The sequence below is a fragment of the Narcine bancroftii genome, chromosome 1 (genome assembly GCF_036971445.1).
Source record: "Narcine bancroftii isolate sNarBan1 chromosome 1, sNarBan1.hap1, whole genome shotgun sequence".
NCBI classification, from domain to species: domain Eukaryota; kingdom Metazoa; phylum Chordata; class Chondrichthyes; order Torpediniformes; family Narcinidae; genus Narcine; species Narcine bancroftii.
In genome coordinates this window covers 283,791,707-283,814,928 of record NC_091469.1, presented here as the reverse complement: position 1 = coordinate 283,814,928, position 23,222 = coordinate 283,791,707, and the positions used below count along the sequence as shown (strand labels likewise).

General features: G+C 39.5%; 1 protein-coding gene across 15 annotated transcripts in view; it reads left to right on the top strand.

Annotated features, from left to right (window-relative positions):
- shank2b (SH3 and multiple ankyrin repeat domains 2b) overlaps nucleotides 1–23,222 on the top strand; it is a 1,183,051-nt gene that overhangs the window by 900,540 nt on the left and 259,289 nt on the right. For all 15 annotated transcript variants that reach the window (XM_069902317.1, XM_069902307.1, XM_069902287.1 and 12 more), the window contains 2 exons: nucleotides 11,463–11,545; nucleotides 11,753–11,877. In XM_069902317.1, coding sequence (XP_069758418.1) covers nucleotides 11,463–11,545; nucleotides 11,753–11,877 — 208 coding nt within the window. The remainder of the gene's footprint in view (nucleotides 1–11,462; nucleotides 11,546–11,752; nucleotides 11,878–23,222) is intronic.

The following is a 23,222-nucleotide window of genomic DNA, read 5'->3' as shown; positions in this document are numbered from 1 at the left end:
AGTAAGGGAACTTATTAAGAGAAAGAGAACATGTGTAAAAATTGCCAGAGTACAGCGACTTATAAAGAGAAAAGGAACGTGTGTAAAGATTCGCAGAATACAGGGACTTATAAAGAGAAATGGAACGGAGTAAAGTATCCAAGTGAACGGGGTCTTATAAAGAGAAAAGGAATGGACTAAAAAATCCCAGAGAATGTGGACATATAATGTGAAAAGGAACATGTGTAAAGAATCCCAGAGGACGTGGACATATAAACTGAAAAGGAACAAAGTAAAGAATCCCAGAGATCGGGGATGTATAAAGAGAAAACAAAAGGAGTAAAGAATCCCAGAGAACGGGGCCTTATTAAGAGAAAAGGAATGGAGTAAAGCATCCCAAGGTACGGGGAGCAATAAAGAGAAGAGGAACAGAGTAAAGATTTCCAGAGATCGGGGACGTATAAAGAGAAAAAAAAAGGAGAAAAGAATCCCAGAGAACGGGAGCTTATAAAGAGAAAAGGAATGGAGTAAAGAATCCCGAACTAGGGGGAGTAATAAAGAGAAAATGAACAGAGTAAAGAATCCCAGAGATGGGGGAATTATAAAGCGAAAAAGAATGGAGTAAAGAATCCCAGAGGATGTGGACTTATAAATAGAAAAAGAACATGTGTAAAGTTTCCCAGAGAATGGGGACTTAGAAGGAGAAATGGAATGGAGTAAAGTATCCAATAAACTGGGATCTTATTAAGAGAAAAGGAACGGAATAAAGAATCCCAGCAAATGGGGACTTTTACAGAGAAATGGCACAGAGTAAAGTATCCAAGAGAACGGTGTATTATATAGACAAAAGGAACAGAGTAAAGAATCCCAGAGAATGTGGACATATAATGATAAAAGGAACATGTGTAAAGATTCCCAGAAAACAGGGACTTATAAAGAGAAAACAAAAGGAGAAAAGAATCCCGGAGAACGGGGCCTTTTAAAGAGAAAAGGGCCATGTGTGAAGAATCCCAGAGAAAGGGGACTTATAAAGAGACACAGAACATGTGTAAAGATACCCAGAGTACGGGGACTTGTAAAGAGAAAAGGAATGTGAGTAAAGATTCCCAAACTACAATGACTTATATAGAGAAAAGAACATCAGTAAGACTCCCCGAGAAAGGGGACTTGAAAAGAGAAAAGGAAAGTGAGTAAAGAATCCCTGAGATCGGGGACGTACAAAGAGAAAATAAAAGGAGTAAAGAATCCCAGAGAACAGAGACTTTTAAGGAGAAAGAGAACATGTGTAAATATTCCAAGAGTAGAGGGACTTATAAAGAGAATAGGAACATCAGTAAATAATCCCCGTGAAAGGGGACTTGTAAAGAGAAGAGGAATATGAGTAAAGAATCCTAGAGAACCGTGACTTCTAAGGAGAAAAGGATCAGAGTGAAGAATCCCCGACGACGGGGACTATAAAGAGAAAAGGAACGGACTAAAGAATTCCAGAGAATGTGGACATATAATGACAAAAGGAACATGTGTAAAGAATCTCAGAGGTCGGGGACATATAAACTGAAAAGGAACAAAGTAAAGAATCCCAGAGATAGAGGACGTATAAACAGAAATCAAAAGGAGTAAGGAATCCCAGAGAACGAGGACTTATAAAGAGGAAAGGAATGGAGTGCAGAATCCCAAAGTATGGGGAGTAATAAAGAGAAAAGGAACAGAGTAAAGAACCCAGAGAATGGGGACTTATAAAGAGAAAAAGAATGGAATAAAGCATCCCAAAGTGCAGGGAGTAATAAAGAGAAAAGGAACAGAGTAAAGATTCCCAGAGATAGGGGACATATATAGGGAAAACATAAGGAGTAAAGAATCCCGGAGAACGGGGAGTTTTAAAGAGAAAAGGGACATGTGTAAAGAATCCCAGCGAAAGGGGACTTAGAATCTGAACAGGAACAGAGTAAAGAATCCCAGAGATCGGGGACGTAAAAGGAGAAAACAAAAGGAGTAAAGAATCCCGGAGAATGGGGACTTGTAAAGAGAAAAGGAACATGAGTAAAAAATCCCAGAGACAGGGTCTTATAAAGAGAAAAGTATCATGTGCAAAGAATCCCAGAGTACAGAGACTTCTAAAGAGAAAATGAACATATGTAAAGAATCCCAGAGAATGGGGATAAATATAGAGAAAACAAAAGGAGTAAAGAATCCCAGAGAACAGGGAATTTTAAAGAGAAAAGGGACATGTGTAAAGAATCCCAGAGAACGGGGACTTATAAAGAGAAAGAGAACATGAGTATAAAATCCAAGAGAATGAGGAATTATAAAGAGAAAAGGAACATGCGTAAAGAATCCCAGAGAACAGGCACTTATAAAAAAAAAAGGAACATGAGTAAATAATCCCAGAGAACGGGGACATATTAAGAGAAAATGAATGGAGTACAGCATCGCAAAGTATGGGGAGTAATAAAGAGAAGAGGAACAGAGTAAAGATTCCCAGAGATCGGGGACGTATAAAGAGAAAACATAAGGAGTAAAGAAACCCGGAGAACGAGGAGTTTTAAAGAGAAAACGGATATGTGTAAAGATTCCCAGAGTAGAGGGACTTATAAAGAGAAAAGGAACATGCGTAAAGAATCCAAGAGTAAGGGGACTTATAAAGAGAAAGAGAACATGTATAAATATTCCCAGAGAACGGGGACTTATAAAGCGAAAAGGATCAGAGTAAAGAATCCCAGAGAATGAGGAATTATAAAGAGAAAAGGAACAGAGTAAAGAATCCCAAAGAAGGGGATTTATAAAGAGAAAAGGAACATGAGTAGAGAATTCCAGAGTACAGGGACTTATAAAGAGTAAAGGAAAATGAGTAAAGAATCCCAGGGAACGGGGACTTATAATGAGAAAAGGAATGGAGTAAAGAATCCCAGCGAAAGGGGACTTAGAAAATGAAAAGGAACAGAGTAGAGAATCCCAGAGATCAGGGACGTATGAAGAGAAAACAAAAGGAGTATAGAATCCCAGAGAACGGAAACTTTTAAGGAGAAAGAGAACATGTGTAAAGATTTCTAGAGTAGAGGGTCTTCTAAAGAGAATAGTAACATCAGTAAATAATCCCCGCGAAAGGGAACTTGTAAAGAGAAGTGGAACATGAGTAAAGAATCCTAGAGAACCGTGACTTCTAAAGAGAAAAGGATCAGAGTAAAGAATCCCAGACGACGGGGACTATAAAGAGAAAAGGAACGGACTAACGAATCCCAGAGAATGTGGACAAATAATGACAAAAGGAACATGTGTAAAGAATCCCAGTGGACGTGGAATTTTAAAGAGAAAAGGGATATGTGTAAAGAATCCCAGCGAAAGGGGACTTATAAAGAGAAACGGAACATGTGTAAATATACGCAGAGTACGGACACGTATAAACAGAAAAGGAACATGAGTAAAAAATCCCAGAGAATGAGGAATTATAAAGAGAAAAGGAACATGCGTAAAGAATCCTAGAGAACGGGGATTTAAAGAGAAAAGGAATGGAGTAAAGCATCCCAAAGTACAGAGAGTAATAAACAGAAAAGGAACGGAGTAAAGATTCCCAGAGATCGGGGACGTATAAAGAGAAAACAAAAGGAGTAAAGAATCCCAGAAAATGTGGACATGTTTGAGAAAAGGAACATGTGTAAAGATTCCCAGAAAACAGGAACTTGTAAAGAGAAATGGAACGGAGTAAAGTATCCAAGAGAACAGGGTCTTATAAAGAGAAAAGGAACGGAATAAAGAATCCCAGAGAACGGGGACTGAAAAAGAGAAACAGAACATGTGTAAAGATACGCAGAGTACGGGGACTTATAAAGAGAAACGGAACATGAGTAAAAAATCCCAGAGAATGAGGAATTATAAAGAGAAAAGGAACATGCGTGAAGAATCCCAGAGAACAGGGACTTAAAAAGAGAAAAGGAATGGAGTAACGATTCCCAGAGATCGGGGACGTATAAAAAGAAAACAAAAGGAGTAAAGAATCCCAGAGAACGGGGACTTATACAGAGAAATGGCACAGAGTAACGTATCCAAGAGAACGGTGTATTATATAGACAAAAGGAACAGAGTAAAGAATCCAAGAGAATGTGGACATATTTGAGAAAAGGAACATGTGTAAAGATTCCCAGAAAACAGGGACTTGTAAAGAGAAATGGAATGGAGTAAAGTATCCAAGAGAACGGAGTAAAGAATCCCAGAGAACAGTGACTTATAAATAGAATAGGAACATCAGAAAATCCCCGTGAAAGGGGACTTGTAAAGAGAAGAGGAAGATTAGTAAAGAATCCTAGAGAACCGTGACTTCTAAAGAGAAAAGGAGCAGAGTAAAGAATCCCACAAGACGGAAACTTATAAAGAGAAAAGGAACGGACTAAAGAATCCCAGAGAATGTGGACATATAATGAGAAAATGAACATGTGTAAAGAATCCCAGAGGACGGGGACATATAAACTGAAAAGGAACAAAGTAAAGAATCCCAGAGATCGGGGACGTATAAAGAGAAAACAAAAGGAGTAAAGAATCCCAGAGAATGGGGACTTATAAAGAGGAAAGGAATGGAGTAAAGAATCACAAAGTACGGGGAGTAATAAAGAGAAAAGGAACAGAGTAAGGAACCCAGAGAACAGGGACACATAAAGCGAAAAGGAACAGAGTAAAGAATCCAAGAGGATGGGGACTTAGAAAATTAAAAGGAACAGTGCAAAGAATCCCAGAGGACGGGGACTTATCATCTAAAAAGGAACAGAGTAAAGAATCCCAGAGAACGGGGACTTATAAAGAGAAAAAAAATGGAATAAAGCATCCCCAAGTACAGGGAGTAATAAAGAGAAAACGAACAGAGTAAAGATTCCCAGAGATCGGGGACGTATAAAGAGAAATCATAAGGAGTAAAGAATCCCGGAAAACGGGGAGTTTTAAAGAGAAAAGGGACATGTGTAAAGAATCGCAGAGTAGAGGGACTTATAAAGAGAAAAGGAACATGCATAAATAATCCCAGAGTAAGGGGACTTATAAAGAGAAAGAGAACATGTGTAAAGATTCCCAGAGAACGGGGACTTATAAAGCGAAAAGGATCAGAGTAAAGAATCCAAGAGAATGAGGAATTATAAAGAGAAAAGGAACAGAGTAAAGAATCCCATAGAAGGGAATTTATAAAGAGAAAAGGAACATGAGTAGAGAATCCCAGAGTACAGGGACTTATAAAGAGTAAAGGAACATGACTAAAGAATCCCAGAGAAAGGGGACTTATAAAGAGACACTGAACATGTGTAAAGAATCCCAGCGAAAGGGGACTTAGAAACTGAAAAGGAACAGAGTAAAGAATCCCAGAGATCAGGGACGTATAAAGAGAAAACAAAAGGAGTAAAGAATCCCGGAGAATGGGGACTTGTAAAAAGAAAAGGAACGAGTAAAAAATCCCAGAGACAGGGTCTTATAAAGAGAAAAGTATCATGTGCAAAGAATCCCAGAGTACAGAGACTTCTAAAGAGAAAATGAACATATGTAAAGAATCCCAGAGAATGGGGACTAAAATAGAGAAAACAAAAGGAGTAAAGAATCCCAGAGAACAGGGAATTTTAAAGAGAAAAGGGACACGTGTAAAGAATCCCAGCGAAAGGGGACTTATAAAGAGAAACGGAACATGTGTAAATATACGCAGAGTACGGACACGTATAAACAGAAAAGGAACATGAGTAAAAAATCCCAGAGAATGAGGAATTATAAAGAGAAAAGGAACATGCATAAAGAATCCTAGAGAACGGGGATTTATAGAGAAAAGGAATGGAGTAAAGCATCCCAAAGTACGGAGAGTAATAAACAGAAAAGGTACGGAGTAAAGATTCCCAGAGATCGGGGACGTATAAAGAGAAAACAAAAGGAGTAAAGAATCCCAGAAAATGTGGACATGTTTGAGAAAAGGAACATGTGTAAAGATTCCCAGAAAACAGGGACTTGTAAAGAGAAATGGAACGGAGTAAAGTATCCAAGAGAACGGGGTCTTATAAAGAGAAAAGGAACGGAGTAAAGAATCCCAGAGAACGAGGACTTATAAAGAGAAACAGAACATGTGTAAAGATACGCAGAGTACGGGGACTTATAAAGAGAAAAGGAACATGAGTAAAAAATCCCAGTGAATGAGGAATTATAAAGAAAAAAGGAACATGCGTGAAGAATCCCAGAGAACGGGGACTTATAAAGAAAAAAGGAACATCAGTAAATAATCCCAGAGAACGGGGATTTATAAAGAGAAAAGGAATGGAGTAAAGCATCCCAAAGTACGGAGAGTAATAAAGAGAAAAGGAACGGAGTAAAGATTCCCAGAGATCGGGGACGTATAAAGAGAAAACAAAAGGAGTAAAGAATCGCAGAGAACGGGGACTTATACAGAGAAATGGCACAGAGTAACGTATCCAAGAGAACGGTGTATTATATAGACAAAAGGAACGGAGTAAAGTATCTGAGAGAATGTGAACATATTTGAGAAAAGGAACATGTGTAAAGATTCCCAGAAAACAGGGACTTGTAAAGAGAAATGGAATGGAGTAAAGTATCCAAGAGAACGGGGTCTTATTAAGAGAATAGGAACGGAGTAAAGAATCCCAGAGAACAGTGACTTATAAATAGAATAGGAACATCAGAAAATCCCCCTGAAAGGGGACTTGTAAAGAGAAGAGGAAGATGAGTAAAGAATCCTAGAGAACCGTGACTTCTAAAGAGAAAAAGAGCAGAGTAAAGAATCCCACAAGACGGAAACTTATAAAGAGAAAAGTAACGGACTAAAGAATCCCAGAGAATGTGGACATATAATGAGAAAATGAACATGTGTAAAGAATCCCAGAGGACGGGGACATATAAACTGAAAAGGAACAAAGTAAAGAATCCCAGAGATCGGGGACGTATAAAGGGAAAACAAAAGGAGTAAAGAATCCCAGAAAATGGGGACTTATAAAGAGAAAAGTATCATGTGTAAAGAATCCCAGAGTACAGGGAATTTTAAAGAGAAAAGGGACATGTGTAAAGAATCTCAGCGAAAGGGGACTTATAAAGAGAAACAGAACATGTGTAAAGATACGCAGAGTACGGGGACGTATAAAGAGAAAAGGAACATATGTAAAGAATCCCAGAGAATGGGGACTTATATAGAGAAAACAAAAGGAGTAAAGAATCCCAGAGAACAGTGACTTATAAATAGAATAGGAACATCAGAAAATCCCCGTGAAAGGTGACTTTTAAAGAGAAGAGGAACATGAGTAAAGAATACTAGAGAACCGTGACTTCTAAGGCGAAAAGGATCAGAGTTAAGAATGCCAGATGACGGGACTTTTAAAGAGAATAGGAACATGAGTAAAGAATCCCAGACAATGGGTACTTATAAAGAGCAAATGAACATGTGTAAAGAATCCCAGAGAAAGAAGACTTATAAAGATAAAAGGAACATGAGTAAAGTATCCCAGAGAATGGACACTTATAAAAAGAAGAGGAACATGAGTAAAGAACCCCAGAGAACGGACACTTGTAAAGAGAAAAGCAACGGAGTAAAGAATCCGAAAGAATGGGGACTTATAAAAAGAAAAGGAACATGTGTACAGTATCCCAGAGGACTGGGACTTATAAAGAGAAAAGGAACATGAGTAAAGAATCGCAGAGAATGGTGACATAAAGAGAAAAGGAACATGAGTAAAGAATCCCAGAGAAAGGTGACTTATAAATAGAAAAGGAACGGAGTAAAGTATCCCTGAGAATGGGGATTTATAAAGAGAAAGGAGCAGAGTAACGAATCCTAGAGACGTGGACTTATAAAGAGAAATGGAACATGAGTAAAGAATCACAGAGAACGGGGACTTATAAAGAGAAAAGGAACTGACTAAAGAATCCCAGAGAACAGGAACTAATCAAGAGAAAAGGAACGGAGTAAAGAATCCCAGAGAACATTGACTTATCAAGAGAAAAGGAACATGAGTAAAGAATCCTAGAGAACGGGAACTTGTAAGGCAAAAGGAACATGGGTGAAGAATCCCAGAGAATGGGGACTTTTAAAGAGAAAAGGAACAGAGAAAAGAATCCCAGAGAATGGGGCTTATAAAGAGAAACGGAATGAAGAATCCCAAAGCATTGGGACGCATAACAAGAAAAGCAACAGAGTTAAGAATCCCAGAGAACGGGGACTTATAAAGAGAAAATGAACGGAATAAAGAATCCCAGAAAATGGGGACAAAAAGTGAAAAGGAATGGAATAAAGAATCGCAGAGTCTGGTGACTTATAAAGAGAAAAGGAATGTGCTAGATGAATCAAATGGGTCAGGCAGCTTCCATAGTGGGAAATGGACAGTCGATGTTTTGGACCATGGGGATCCACTCATTTTCCACCTCCATACTCCATACCAAAAGCCTTAAAGACCTTCATTTCTTCCTCGATAACAGACCTAAGCAATTCTCCTCCAGCTGGCAGAACTTGTCCTCACCCTCATTAATTTCTCCTTTGACTCATCCCACTTTGTCCAAGTCAAAGGGGTACTGTGAGAACCTGCATGGGTCCCAGTTATGCCTGCCTTTTTGTTGGCTGTGTGGAGCAATCCTTGCTCAAGCCTACACAGGCAAGGTCCCTCAACTCTTCCTTTGCTATTATCAGCAATTACTTTGGTGCTGCCTCATGCACTTCTAATGAGCTCGTTGACTTTATTCACTTTGCTGCCAACTTCCACCCTGACCTCAATCTCACTTGGTCCATCTCTAGCACAGAGATCTCTCGGTCTCCATCTCAGGAGACAAACTCTAAACCCACCAACTCCAACAGCAACCTCGACTGCACCTCTTCCCATCCTGTCTCCTGTAAGTATTCTATTTGTTGCTATCAATTGTCCCATCTCCATCACATCTACTCCCAGAATGAAGTCTTCCATCCAGAGGAACTTCTTCTTCTTCTTCAAATAACATTGGCTTCTCCTCTATCAACTCAGCCCACAACTGCATGTCCTACATTACCTGCACCTCTGTCCTGGCCCACTCATGCAACAAGAGTACACTTCTCACTTATCACCCTACCAGCCTCCATAACCAACAGAGCCTCCACATTTCCACCACCTATTAGTGGCCCTACCACCAGACACATATTCCTCTTGTTCCCCTCTCCACCTTCTGCAGGGACCACTCCATCCATAGCCATTCCTCCCTCCACACCAATCACCCCCTTGGGACCTATTTCTGTGATTGCAAAAGATGCTCCAAGCAGACTGGGAAATCACTTTATTGAGCACCTCAGCTGTTTTCCACAATAGCATGAAACTCCCATTTCAATTCCCTACTCCATTCCTATGCTGACAAGTCTATTCATGGTCTCCTATAGCCATGCCCTGCCAGACTGAGACCACCTGTAAATTGGAGAAACAACATCTCATCTTCCATCTGTACACTCTCCAACCAGATGGAATTAACATCAACTTCTCTGGTTTCTGTTAGAACCCAAACCCCCCCCCCTCCCCCCACCGCCTCCCCTCCCCATCTTTCCCCATGTCTCTTTTCCTCTAGCTCTCTCTTCCCCCCCCCCCTTTTACCTCTCCTTCCTTTCACTGAGCCAAAATCAATTTTCACCTTTTCTCTATTGTCCCCTTATCATATCTCCTCTCCTCTCCCTCCCATTCTTTACCCTTTCGATCTCCAGCCTTGAACACAAATGCTTGTCTTCTTTTTGGTTCATACATTGAGGAATGGCTCAGGCCTAAAATTTTGGTGATATCTTTACCTCCTATGGACACTGCCAGACTGGGCTGGTATCTCAATAAAAATTGGGAGAAGGGGGAAGAATGGGAGGGGAGGAATGCAGACCAACAGACGAAAGGTGTTAATTCGATATGATAAGAGGACAGGAGAGAATTGATTTTGGCCCTGTGAAAGGGGAAGAGAAAGAGAGACAGAACTGGAGGAAAGGGAATGAAGATGGGAGGGGCAGGTGTTTTAACGGAAACCAGAAAAGTCGATATTAATGCTATCTGGTTAAAGAATGCCCAGATGGAATAAGAGGTGTTATTCTTCCAATTTTCAGGTGGTCTCAGTCAGACAGGGCATGAGACCATGGGCAGACAGGTCAGCAAGAGAATTAAGTGGGTGGCCACTGGGAGATCCACACTGTTGTGGCGGACAGAGCTGGAGTGCTCAACGCGATCTCCTTATCGGCATCCAGACTCTGCGATATAGAGGCGACCACTCCAGGTCATTGGCCCTGGAGTCCCCAGTCATACAAAACATATCTCTCTGCTTTCCTCTGTCCATATAACATTTGGGAAAGTTGAATACATACACATTTAATCCTCTAAATATCAAGGAAGTTTGAGAAGTCCTTCCTTCCATGTAAAATCCAGTACCATTCAACCTTCACTCACTTTTAAGGATATGTCTTTATCAGTAACACGCTCTGTCCATGCACAAGATGAGATCTTTGAATTGCAACGTTGTGCTTTAGCAAGTTCAAGTTAGTCGCAGGTGCTCGTGGCGGGGAAGTCTTCACAACGGGCACTTTATGGCTGTTAGCATGTAGTTAACCCTGTAAGGACCACCATGGGCACCTGCATAAAACAAAAACATTCTTCAATGTTTCCGAATTCATGAACAACATTTTCACTTTCTGCTTCCTCCTTTTGAACAGAGCATTTACAAAAGAGATATTAAGTAGAAATGTATTCAAAAGGAAATGGACATTTGGCATGAATTCGTGGGATGATTGGCCCGAATAGGTTTCTGGTGAAAAACAGATGAAGTGGATGACCCTTCCTCGTTCTGTATCTCCGGCCCCTCTGTCATGTGGTGCCGGATTAATGTGCGAGTATTGATGGCAAGAGGTCAGACTGTGAAATGCTGCAAGAATGTGGGTTCGGAGGGTCTTTGCCGGGGCTGAAACACCACGGCGCCCGTGAAGCTCTCTCTCTCTCTGCTAATTCAATTATGTAAGATCGTTCTTTGGGGGGAAAGTCCTGGCTGGTGACGACAGGAAAGCTGTCACGTTATTAGCGGTGTGCACGCAGCTCTCGCTGGGCTGAGAAGCCCCGCACGGAGCCGGCCTCCCGTCGTCGCTGGGGCTGCAGGCAGAAATGCTGCTTCACTTCCCCGCCGGCTCATTTCCCGGCGGCGGCTGCCCCAGAAGATGCACCTGGTACTGGCTCAGTGGGAGAACGGCGGAATCCGGATCGCACGCACTTCCCATTGCTCCAACGAGTCGCGGATGACATGTGATCACTCTTCATTCATTCACCATCCTCCTCTCCCTTGCGTTCGTTTCGGGGGGAGGGGGTGCCTCTGTGTTTTTCACAGTTTGAGTTGAGACGCCGAGCCAATTCGTGGTCCAGCCCCCTCGTCCCTGCACCGTCCACCCCATCCCGCCTGCTCGCCGTCCCGAGAAGAGCCACGATGAATCGGCTGGTGAAAGTGGCTGCGGTGATGGGTTCTAGTAATGGGCGCTATCTTCTGGATTCTCTTTACAGCGATTGCATCATTGAAGAGAAAACTGTCGTCCTGCAGAAGAAAGACAATGAGGGCTTTGGATTTGTGCTTCGTGGGGCGAAAGGTGAGAGCTCAGATCCCTTCTTTCTATGCCTAACGATGAACAGCGCGCAGCTGCTCTGGGACAGGGGGCACCTCCACCGCGTCCCCTCCTCCACTCCACACACGGAGACGTGGTGGCAAAATGTAAACTGGGCTGCGATGTGGTTCTGAACTGAGCTGTTGAATTGATTGACTGTTGGGTGTCATTTTATTTCCCTCTTCGCTCCAGCTGACACGCCCATTGAGGAATTTACGCCCACTCCAGCCTTTCCTGCCCTCCAGTACCTGGAGTCGGTGGATGAGGGTGGCGTGGCTTGGCAGGCGGGACTGCGGACGGGAGACTTCCTGATCGAGGTAGGCAACGCTGAACTCGGCTCCTTCCACACGGATCTCTGCGTTCCTGTTCGAACTTCAGGTTGTTTTCCTTGGTCGGGAGACGTCCAAGCTTCACTCTTGTTTCTTTGTGAAGGTGTCACTGCAATTAATAGGCAGGAGGTTATCAATGTATTCTTCAGCTCATAGTAATGTTGCCCCGGTCGTAAATTTAGAGCTTGGTCTCTTGAAGTGTGTTAATTATGCGAGATGTGGATGGGACTTGTGTGGACAGCAACAAAGTTGAGATTTATTTAACTTAACAAACGTGGTTTCAGCATGTGTAATGATTAGGCATGGAAATGTGGTTATGGATGCACTGACTTGATCTCAGAGTCACTCAGTTGGTGGCCTTTTCTACTTGGCCCGTGATTGGTCTTGTTGGCAAGAATACATTGGTTGTATTGAGTTGCCTGGAAGGTCAGCTGCTGGAAGAACATGTCTGGGAACTAAGTGACTGCTTATCCACTTGAATTCACAAGTGTCTGGTGGATCGGAGTCAGACTTAATAGATGTGACAGGTTTCCATACGCTGATAGAGAACAGTGAATGAATCAATCTCAATATTTAATGGAGAGTAATATTTTGCATGTTTTTGTTTTTTTAAAAAAAATTGTTGTATGCTGGCTGTTTGGTTAGAACTGTGGAATCTGCCATAATGTTTTCTTTGGTAATTGTGAAGTCTTCTGAAATCTCCACACCAAATGCTTGCAGCTCAATCAATATATCAGTTACTTTCCTCAAACATTTGCCTCAAAGATGGACATAAAATTTTAACTCGGCTGGAGATTCATTAAAAATGCTTAATATGCACATTAGCAATGTTTCGGGTAAGAATGTCTTGTAGGAATTTTTTTCTGGCCACGAAGGGTACGGTCTTGGATTTTTTGGTTCATGGGATATGGGCATCATTGGGCATTTAAGGATGGGGAATAAATACTATTAGTAACCAGTTTAAACTATGTCATTCTACCTGATGAATGGAGTGAGGTAGGGAGTTCCAAGGCTTAGTCCCACAGGTAATAAATGGATGGTGTTGGTGTTCCCATGTGCCTGCTGCCTTTGTATTTCTTTAGTGTTAGTTTGGGATGGTGATGTTGTTCCTCAGGAGGATATTTTGTACCACACCACTTGCTCCAGCTTTGAATCTGTGGCAATGAATGTTTCACATGGTGGATGATGCATCAGTCACATGGCCTGCTTTTCTTTTGATGGTATTGATTCTTCAGTGCTGCTGGGACAAAATTCAAGCCGGTAAGTGATTGGGCAGTGAACTTGCATTGATGGGTCTGGAGAAGGGTGGAGTTGGAATCAAATTACATGTTGAAAGTGTCATAAAAAGCCTTAAAGGAAGGTACAAATCCCATCCACCAAAGCTGCCCGAAGCAAACAATTCTGGATTCAGAATGTGGAGTATCTGATGGGGTGACACCAGCTGAACAAATGGGCCAAACTCAGGCACTTTTTGCATGTTGTGAAAAATCATGAAGAACTTTATCAGCTACTTTCCCTGGAGTATGGTTAAGCACAGAAAGGTGTGTAAATAAGTAAAAAGGGCATTAAAAACTTTGCATCTAAAGAAGTTGGGCTTTCTTGCCAAAAGATACACATCTTGAACAAACAGTTGTGTCTCGCCTTGTATTTGGTTTCACTGACTGTGGATAACGTCACTCTGCCTGATAGAATTACCCAGGGGAGATATGATAGAAATATTTAAAATTGTGAGGGGGCTAGAAAGTGTAAATGTAGGTTGGCTTTTTCCACTGAGGGTAGCTGAGATACAAACCATAGGGCATGGGTTAAGGGTGAAAGGGGAAAAGTTTAGAGGGAACTTCTTCACACAGGATGGTGGGGGTGAGGGGCGAACTGCCAGCTGAAGTGGCAAATGCAGGCTCAATATTAATATTTGAGAAGAATTTGGATAGGTACTTGGATGGGAGTGGTCTGGAGGGCTATGGACTGGGGTGCAGGTCAGTGGGACTAGGCAAAAAATGGTTCAGCATAGACTAGAAGGGCCAAAGGGGCTTGTTTCTGTCCTGTAATCTATGGTTCCTTTGCCAGTGGACCACTTAAGGGCTTCTAATTGTACATAAACAGCACTCACCATTTCTTAGTTTCCAGTTTATTTGCTTTTCAAAGAATGTTCACCTGTTGCTTTATCATGTGCCTTTTGTTGTAAAATCAATGATCTTTGTAAACTTTTCATCAATTATAAAGGAGCATGTGTGCTTGATTAATTGCATAATTGATTTATGCTGCAATTCAATTAATAAAATGTCCAATAGCTGTGCCTGAAGGGGTGATGGAGTCACAGGGTGGCTTGAAGTAATCCAGAAGCCTGGACTACTGAGCAAATCCTCCATGGCAGCAGGAAAAGTTAAACATTTGGCTAATTGAATAAATGTAGAATATAAAGACAACGTCAAAGACAATGTGAGCCTTACAAAAACTCCTGTAGTTCATTAGTGCTCTTTAGGGGAGGAAATCTGTCCTGCCTCAGTCTGGATCCTCGACAGAGCTGATGGGGTGTTCTGAAATGGTCCAATAAGCTCCTCAGTTTGTGGGCAATGTTCCCATCCTCTGAATAAATACGACGTAAGCACTGCTCAGCAACCTTACTTCTTGAAGTTGTGCTCTCTTTATTCAGCTCCGTGGTGTCTCATTTGATATTCGTAGATCATGGAACAGTAGAACACAGTACAGGGCCTTTGGCCCACAATGTTGTGCAGACCTATATAAATGCAATCCACATCCACCTAATCCTTCCCAATGCAACACCTAACCTTTCATTTTATTTCTATCCATGTGCCTTTCAAAGAGTCTTTTAAATGTCCCCATTGCTCCACCCTTCATCATCACCCCAGGCAATGAGATCAAGGCAGAAGAATTTTATTGTAGTGGGACATGGGCAACTATTGGATTTTAGCCCAATTGAGTCTTTGGAAGTCTCTTTTTCCTTGTGGTAGAAGTGGAGGCACTGGATGTTTTTAAAGATGGGTATATTGATCCTTGATAAGCAAGGGGATGAAGTTTAACAGGGGTGGGTAGTAATGCAGGGAGTTGATGGTAACGAGCCAATGTTACAGACTTAGCAGAGTGAAGGGCCTAATTGCATGGTGCTTTGTCCCTGTGACCATGATCTAAGTGGTGAAGAACGATGTAGAAAAAAGTTGAGATGTGAAGGTGACCCGAATGGATAATTGATTCCCCATTAAAGGGGGATCTGACTCAGTCACAGTCAATATGGGAAAGAATTGTCTGCAGTGGGAAGTTTGTCATGTGACAGGCATTTGAGCTTTTTTTTTTGCTTTTTTTAAAATCAAAATTCTGTGTTTCACATGTGGAATGGCTGGATATAGTTCTCTCAGTCTCTCTGCACCACTTCTCCTCTATGGCCACACTGCAGATTATTTTCGGATTTCTGTGCTGTTGAATTATTTGTTCACTTGGTGACGACCAGCATTAAATGCTGCCTCCAGCAAAATATCATTGTTCTGTGAAGCATTCAACTTTTCCTGGTTTGTCGTGGCATTAAAATGATTTTAAAATTAGCTGTATATCCTGTATCTGAGAAAACAAAATAAGTTTGTGATCTGAATGAGTTAATTTGAAGAGTTTGGAGGGGTGTGGGGGTGGGGGAAAGAACCGATTGCCCAGGGTAAAGCTGGATAAAAATAGTTCTGGTGAGCAAACTGGCTGAAGGGTTGATCAAATTTTATAAAAATACTCTCTGCCACATACATACTAGAGACGAGACAGTGTGCACAGCCTTTATGGAGCAGCACATCAGTTCATTGGTATCAAGTGGTGATAAAAATGTTTTCCAGGAGATTATTGGCCTTTATCATTCAGTCTGCTGTAAGGTGATCTAAAATACCAGCCAATAGACTCGGAACCTCATGAAGTTAAGCGGTACTGTGAATTCATAAGAGGGGTGTAAATGAAGATTCCTCTCCTTGAACCAATTGAGGCCAGAGTTCAGGAATGGTGACTGCATAATAATGATTGCTCTGCCACAAAGATACATTCTGGATGGTACATAACTGCTGATTGGCTGCTTCTCTCCTAAGAAATAAAATTGACAGGGGTGGAGGGAGGGAAAGTGCCCTCGGGAAACTCATTAATATCCAAGGCCCTGTAGCTCTACAAGTAACCTATTGGTTCAAAATCCAAGGTTACTTAACATGCAGGCTGCAGGACTTAACATGCAGGCATTTTCTCCACTTTACCTTTCCCATTCCTGCTTTGCAGAGAACACAGGGTAGTATAGAGAACTTTTGGCATATTGGCCTTCATAAATCAAAGTATTGAATATAGGAGCTGTGGTATTATGGTTGTATAAGACATAAGTTTTTTTTAAACATTATTTATTCGTTCAAAAAACAAATAATAGATGTTCATGTTTAATCGCTGTATATGTTATGAACATTTTTTACATATATATAAAAAAAAAGAAAAAAATTCCCCCCCCCCTTCAGCCAACTCTCCTAAGGAGAGCCATAAAAAAGAAAAAAGAAAGAATATTAAAAAAAAGTTAAATATACATATTAAAATCTAATCAATATAAATTGAAATGTAAATATTCTGAGTATAACAACCACTTATTAATTAAAAAAATATAATTATCATGCAAAACATACATAATTTTTTCCATTATTAAACAATATTTCATCCCATTATGCCATCTATTAATATCAATCATATTTGTATCTTTCCACATACTAGCAATACATTTTTTTTGCTACAGATAAAGCTAAATATACAAAAGCAAGCTGAAACTTATCTAATCCCAAGCCTTTCAGAGGTTGCAAACTACCCAATAAAAATACCGTTGGATCTAAAACTATTATAATCTTATACAGATATTCTAAAAACGATAAAATTTTCTTCCAAAGAGATTGTATATGTATACATGACCAAACAGCATGAAAAAAAGTTCCAACCGTATCACCACATCTAAAACACAAATCTGATTAATTAAAACCATATTTTTTTTAATTTTTCAGGTGTCAAATATAATTGATGTAAAAAAAATTGTAATTAATCATTACATAACGTGCATTTATCAATCTAGTTACACTATCATAACAAATATCTAACCAATCCTCTTCAAAAAAAAGTAAAACCGCTTCCCATCTAATTTTAGATCTATCCCAACCCTTTTTATCCATACCATCCTGTAATATTTGATACATAAATGAAATATAACCCTTCTCTGGTACCTTCATAAGAAAAGTCTCAAATTTAGTCATTTTAGGTAAAATCATATCTCTACCAAACATACGTTTTACCAAAGATCGAATTTGATAATAAAGAAATAAAGAATTCTTATCGATACCAAAATCTTCCCTCATCTGATTAAAAGATAAAAACTTACTCTCTTTAAAACAACCTCCCAAATTTTTCACACTTTTAAATCTCCAATGCAATAAACTTTGATTATGTATTGAAAAAGAAATAAGTTGATTATTATACAACAGAGTCAAAGCAAATAATTTACCCCTAGAACCTATCATTTTATTTTTCTTTATTCATAACTTCATTATATGCTTTAGTATAGGCACATTATGTAACAAATTCATATTCCACCTAAATAAAAGTTGATGTATTTCAAATTCAGAAATACTTGCCATCTCAATTTTAGCCCAACTAGGAGGCCGTACCAAATCCATCAATGAACTAATAAATTTAAGTTGGGCTGCCTCATAATAATTTTGAAAATGTGATAAACGTAATCCCGCTAACTCGTATTTCCAAGTTAATTTATTCAAAGCTACTCTCGAAAATTTACCCCTCCATAAAACCTCCCTAACCATTTTATTTAAATCTCAAAAAAAAATGTTATCAAGTAAATACGGAATAGATTGAAACAAATATTGTATACGCGGAAAGATATTCATCTTAATTGTATTTATCCTTCCCATTAAATTAATAGGTAAATCTTTCCATTTAATCAAATCAGTTTTAATTTTTTTCATTAACGGAGCACAATTTAATTTATATAAAGATTGATAATTAACATTCAAAATTATACCCAGATATTTAATTTGATCAGTCCACTTCAAATTAATAATATTCTTATAAACTGAATAATCTCCTTCACTTACCAGTAATATTTCACTTTTTTTCCCAATTAACTTTATATCCAGAAAGACATCCATATTGAATTAAACATTCCTTCAAATGCAAAAAAAAACTGAGCCAATACGTCATCAGCAAATAAATTAATTTTATACTCCTCATCTAAAACTTTCATACCTTGTATCTTGTGCTAAAGGTTCAATCACTAATGCAAACAAAGCTGGTGATAAAGGACATCCTTGATGAGTTGATCGAGTTAAATTAAAAGATTCCAAAATCAGACCATTTGTCAATACTCTAGCTACTGGTTTAGTATATAGAGCCCTAATCCAACCAATAAAAGAAGGACCAAACTTAAATTTCTCCAAAACTTTAAACAAAATATTCCATTCAACTCTATCAAATGCTTTTTCTGCCTCTAAGGATATCACCATTGGATGATCTAAAGATTGTCAAAATCTATTAATCAAACTAATCACTCACAAAATATTATCTGAAGCATATCTATTCTTTATAAAACCTGTTTGATCAATATGAATCAACTTTGGTAAAAATTTAGCCAATCTATTCGCTAATACTTTAGCTATTATTTTATAATCTACATTTAACAACGAAATTGGTCTATATGAAGATGCCTTCAAAGGAACTCTATCTTTTTTAGGAATTACTGTAATTAAAGCACGAGAACAAGACTCAGGTAAATCATCGTGTTCTCTAACTTGATGTAATACATCCCCAAACACTGTAGATAAATCATCATAAAAAAATTTATAAAATTCAACTGAAAATCCATCTTCACCAGGCGATTTACCATTTGGCTTTTCCAGCATAGCCATTTTAATTTCCGAATCAGTAAATGGTTCTTCTAACTCCTGTATATCTCCATCCTCTAATATCGGTAAATTCAACTGATTTTTTTTTTAATCAACCGATCCAGTTTCCTGTTTTCCTTCAGATGTATATAACTTTTAATAAAATGAATAAAATTCATCATTAATCTCAAGAGGTTTATAAGTAATAAGAGAATTCCTCTAATAGCATTAATAGTCCTCGATATCTGTTCTTTAATTGCCACGCTAATACCTTGTGTGCTTTCTCTCCCCATTCGTAATACCATTGTTTAGTCCTATTAATCACACATTCAAATTGATAAGATTGCAAGGTATTACATTTCAATTTCAGCCTAGATAATTCTATTTTCTGATCTTCTGCAGCATCTTTCTGAAAGTCCTTTTCTAACTCATCGATCTGTTTCTCTAATTCAAGACTCTGATTTAATCGATTCTGCTTTATTTTAGAAGTATAACTAATTATTTGTCCTCTCAAATAGGCTTTCATAGCATCCCATAATGCAAACTTACTTTGAACCGATTTAGAATTTTCTTTAAAAAAAAATTTGTTTTTTCAATAAATTCTGTATTTTTAACAACATTGTATTAAATCTCCAACGATAAGCTATTTGAATTTTCTCAGAAGTTTCATATGTAAAATATAACAAAGAATGATCTGAAATCACCCTACTTTTATATTCTGCTTGTTGTATTTTCCCTTGTAAATGTGCCGATACTAAAAAGAAGTCAATCCTTGAAAACGATTCATGTCTAGATGAATAAAAGGAAAAATCTTTCTCTGTCGGATTAAGACATCTCCAAATATCTACTAAATTAAGATCTTTCATCAACACTTGGACCTGGATTGCCATCTTGGATTTTTTAACTTTCTTTGGAGATTTATCTAATAAAGGTTCCAAAACACAATTAAAATCACCACCAACTAAAATATTATCATTAGCTTGACCCAAACATAAAAATGCATCCGAAATAAATACTTCATCATCTGCATTTGGAGCATAAATATTAAGTAAAGTCCAAAATTCACTAAAAATCTTACAATTCAATTTACGAATACATCCTGCCATTGATTGTAACTCAAAAGATAAATTTTTATGTATCAAAATTGCTACACCTTTAGCTCTAGAATTAAATGAAGAAAAATATACATGCCCAACCCAACCCCTTTTTAATTTCACACTTTCCTTCACATTCAAATGTGTTTATTGTAAAAAGGCAATATCAATTTTCATTTTCTTAATATATACCAAGACTTGCTTGTGTTTAATCAGACTATTTAATCCTCAAACATTAAAAGTAGCAAACCTCAACTTTGACATATCTATTATTACTAAATACCAATAATATCTTTATATAAAAACTCAAATCAACGTATATAGGCCCTCCAATTAAAAAATCACAAATTAAAAACTAAGAAAAAAGTTTTTAAAAAAATTTTAAAAAAAGCAATTTTAAAAAATCCTCCCCCCCCCAAAAAAAACTAACAAAAGGTAGTAATCCCCTAAACAAAAATTGGGTGTGGATCACCCACCAGTGGCTGATGACTAGTAAAGAACTTAGTGCAAATCTCCCCCTCCCCAGCCAAACAATCAGTAATATCCAAGTATCATAATAACAAAAGAAAAAATAAAGTAAGAAAATTGTTCTTTTCATCCAAAAGACTCCAATCTCGAAGATCCCATTTCGGAAGGGGGTGGACTCTTTCCATTCCCATTTTTCCCATTTCTTCCGTTTCCAGAACCACCAGACTTTTCTTTAGGAGATAATGGTGGACTACGTTTTTGTCCTCTTATATCTGGTAATGAGTCAGCAAAAATCATTGCTTCACAATTAGTTTCAAAAAACCAAAATTGATAGTCTCCGTAAAAGACCTTCAACATTGCAGGGTAACGAAAAGTAGACTTGTAACCTTTATGCCACAAGACTTCTTTAACTGGATTAAATTGACGTCGATGTTGAATGACATCTTGACTCAGATTAGCATAAAAAAAGACTCTACTATTCTGAATCAATAATGGGGTTTGTTGTTGTCTCGCATTTTGTACTGCAAGTCAAAGTATTGCTTCTCTATCCAAATAACTCAGACATTGAATTATTACCGGTCTCGGGGGTTGACCAGCTGAGGGTATTCTTCTTAAAGCTCTATGGGCTCTTTCCAGTGCCAATCCCCCAGAGAAAAATTCTTGCCCTAATATTTGCGGAATCCAGTCTTTTAAAAAAAAACGAAGAGGATCTTGTCCTTCTATACCTTCTGGCAAACCAACAATTTTCACATTGTTCCTTCTGCTTTGATTTTCCAAATAATCTATTTTTCTTTCTAGCTCCTTCTCACGATCTCCTAATTCTATGACTGATTTTTCCACCTGTGTTAGAAGTCGCTTTTTGTTTAGATATCAATAAGATACATAGTGCAAAGAAGATGTTGCCCAGACTTCAGAAACTGAGTTATAGGGAAAGGTTAAATAGGTTAGGACTTTATTTCCTGGAGCATAGAAGAATGAGAGGAGATTTGATCGAGGTATTTAAAATTGAGGGGGATAGACAGAGTAAATGCAGGTCGGCTTTTTCCACTGAAAGTAGGTGAAATACAAACCAGAGAAATACAAACCATATGGGTTCAGAATGAAAGGGGAAAAGTGTCGGGAGAATGTGAGGGGGAATTTCTTCACCTAGAGAGTGGTGGGGGTGTGGAATGGGCTGCCAGCTGAGGTGGTGAATGTGGGCTCAATTTTAATACTTAAGAAGAATTTGGACAGATAAATGGATGGGAGGGGTATGGAGGGCTATGGACTGGGTGTAGATCAGTGGGACTAGGCAAAATTGCAGACTAGAAGGGCCGAATGGGCCTGTTTCTGTGCTGTCGTGCTCTATGGTTTCTAACGTGAAACAGGCCATTCAGCTCCATGCTGACAATTGTAAAGGTGCCTAGCCTTGTATCGGGGATCGTCAGGACCAGACACCTGCCGTTTGTTAGAATCTTCTGGATTTTGGTCCCTTTAAGCCTGACTCTTCCCCTCTCCCCACCCTTGAACACCCAAGACATGCCATCTCTCTCTCTTTCTCCTCCCCATCCCTGCTGTACCAGTGGCAGGGGAACAGCCCCCTCCTCAGTTCCCCTGTGGTGGCGCTAGTGCAGTGGTTTCAGCTGCGTGGGGAATTATGGGTAATGACAATAGCCATCGATCCCGCATTGAGCTGCCACCTTGCCTACTGAAAGTGCCGCGACGCTGGATGGGTATCAGTATACGACGATTCAGAGGCACTTGTAAAGGAATGACATAAGATATTCCAATACGAGTTGAGCGAGGGTCATGCTTCATGGGTGCAGTACTTCCAGAGTAATGATAGCACTAGTTAGTGACGCGGAACGTTATGAGATACACAAGAGTTGAGCGCGAGTCGTGTCGGGTCACATTTGGCACCAAACTCCATCTTTGAGCAGATGTCAAAAGGGCTGGTTTTCGTAATCCCGGATAAATGGTTAGGCTCCTGTATTTCCCTGTACTATCCCATTTACCCAGATTTAGCCCGTAGCTACTTTTATCATGGAGATTCAAGTATTTTCTGGATTCTTCTTAAATGCCTGGGGAACACTGAGTTCTAGAACTGCAGGAGGCACGTTGCTGAATCCAAAAGTCTCTGTTTCTGCATTGAAAGGCCTAACGTACAACACTTAAGAGAAGACAGAAGAAACTGCACCTGCTAGAAACTGGAGCAAAAAGGTGTTTGCTGGAAGAACTCTGTGGGTCGAGCAGGTCAGAACCTTTTATCAAGACCGTACTGAGGGAGGGGAGGGGGTGCTAGCCAAAATAATGGGGACAGAGTGGAAGGGGTTAGACGGGGTGCCTGGAGGGGGTTGATGAACAAGAAAGTGATGGAGAGGGTGAGTGCTGGAGTTGGGAGCCAGAAACAAAGGAGGGTCAAGTGAAGGAAGGTGAGTGATACAGGGTGAAGCTGGTGGGGGTGGACTGGCGCCACACACTGGTGATTTCCCCTCTGCACTCAGTCTTTATAAAAGGTTCTGGTCCAAAGCATTGACCATTCTTTTCCTTCCACTAATGCTGCTCCTCCTACTGATTCCCACATCAGATCGAGGTTTAATCATTTGGGGAAGTTCTACATTCACCTTGACAAAGTAAGACCAAAATCTTTGAATGTTATTTTCTCCTTGATCCTCGAAAATATGTGCTCTTCTTGACACCATCCATCCAAATAAAATCCACCTTTGTTGTCAGTGCAAATGAAACTTGCCTGCTGTCTCTAATCAGCCATTGATTAACCTGGTGCATTAGTTAACTCAGAACAAGGGTTCTATAGCAGTGTGTTCGGGGGGGTGTTGAATTAGAGACTGGATTTGAATCCCATCACGGCAGCTGAACAATTTTAAATTAAAGC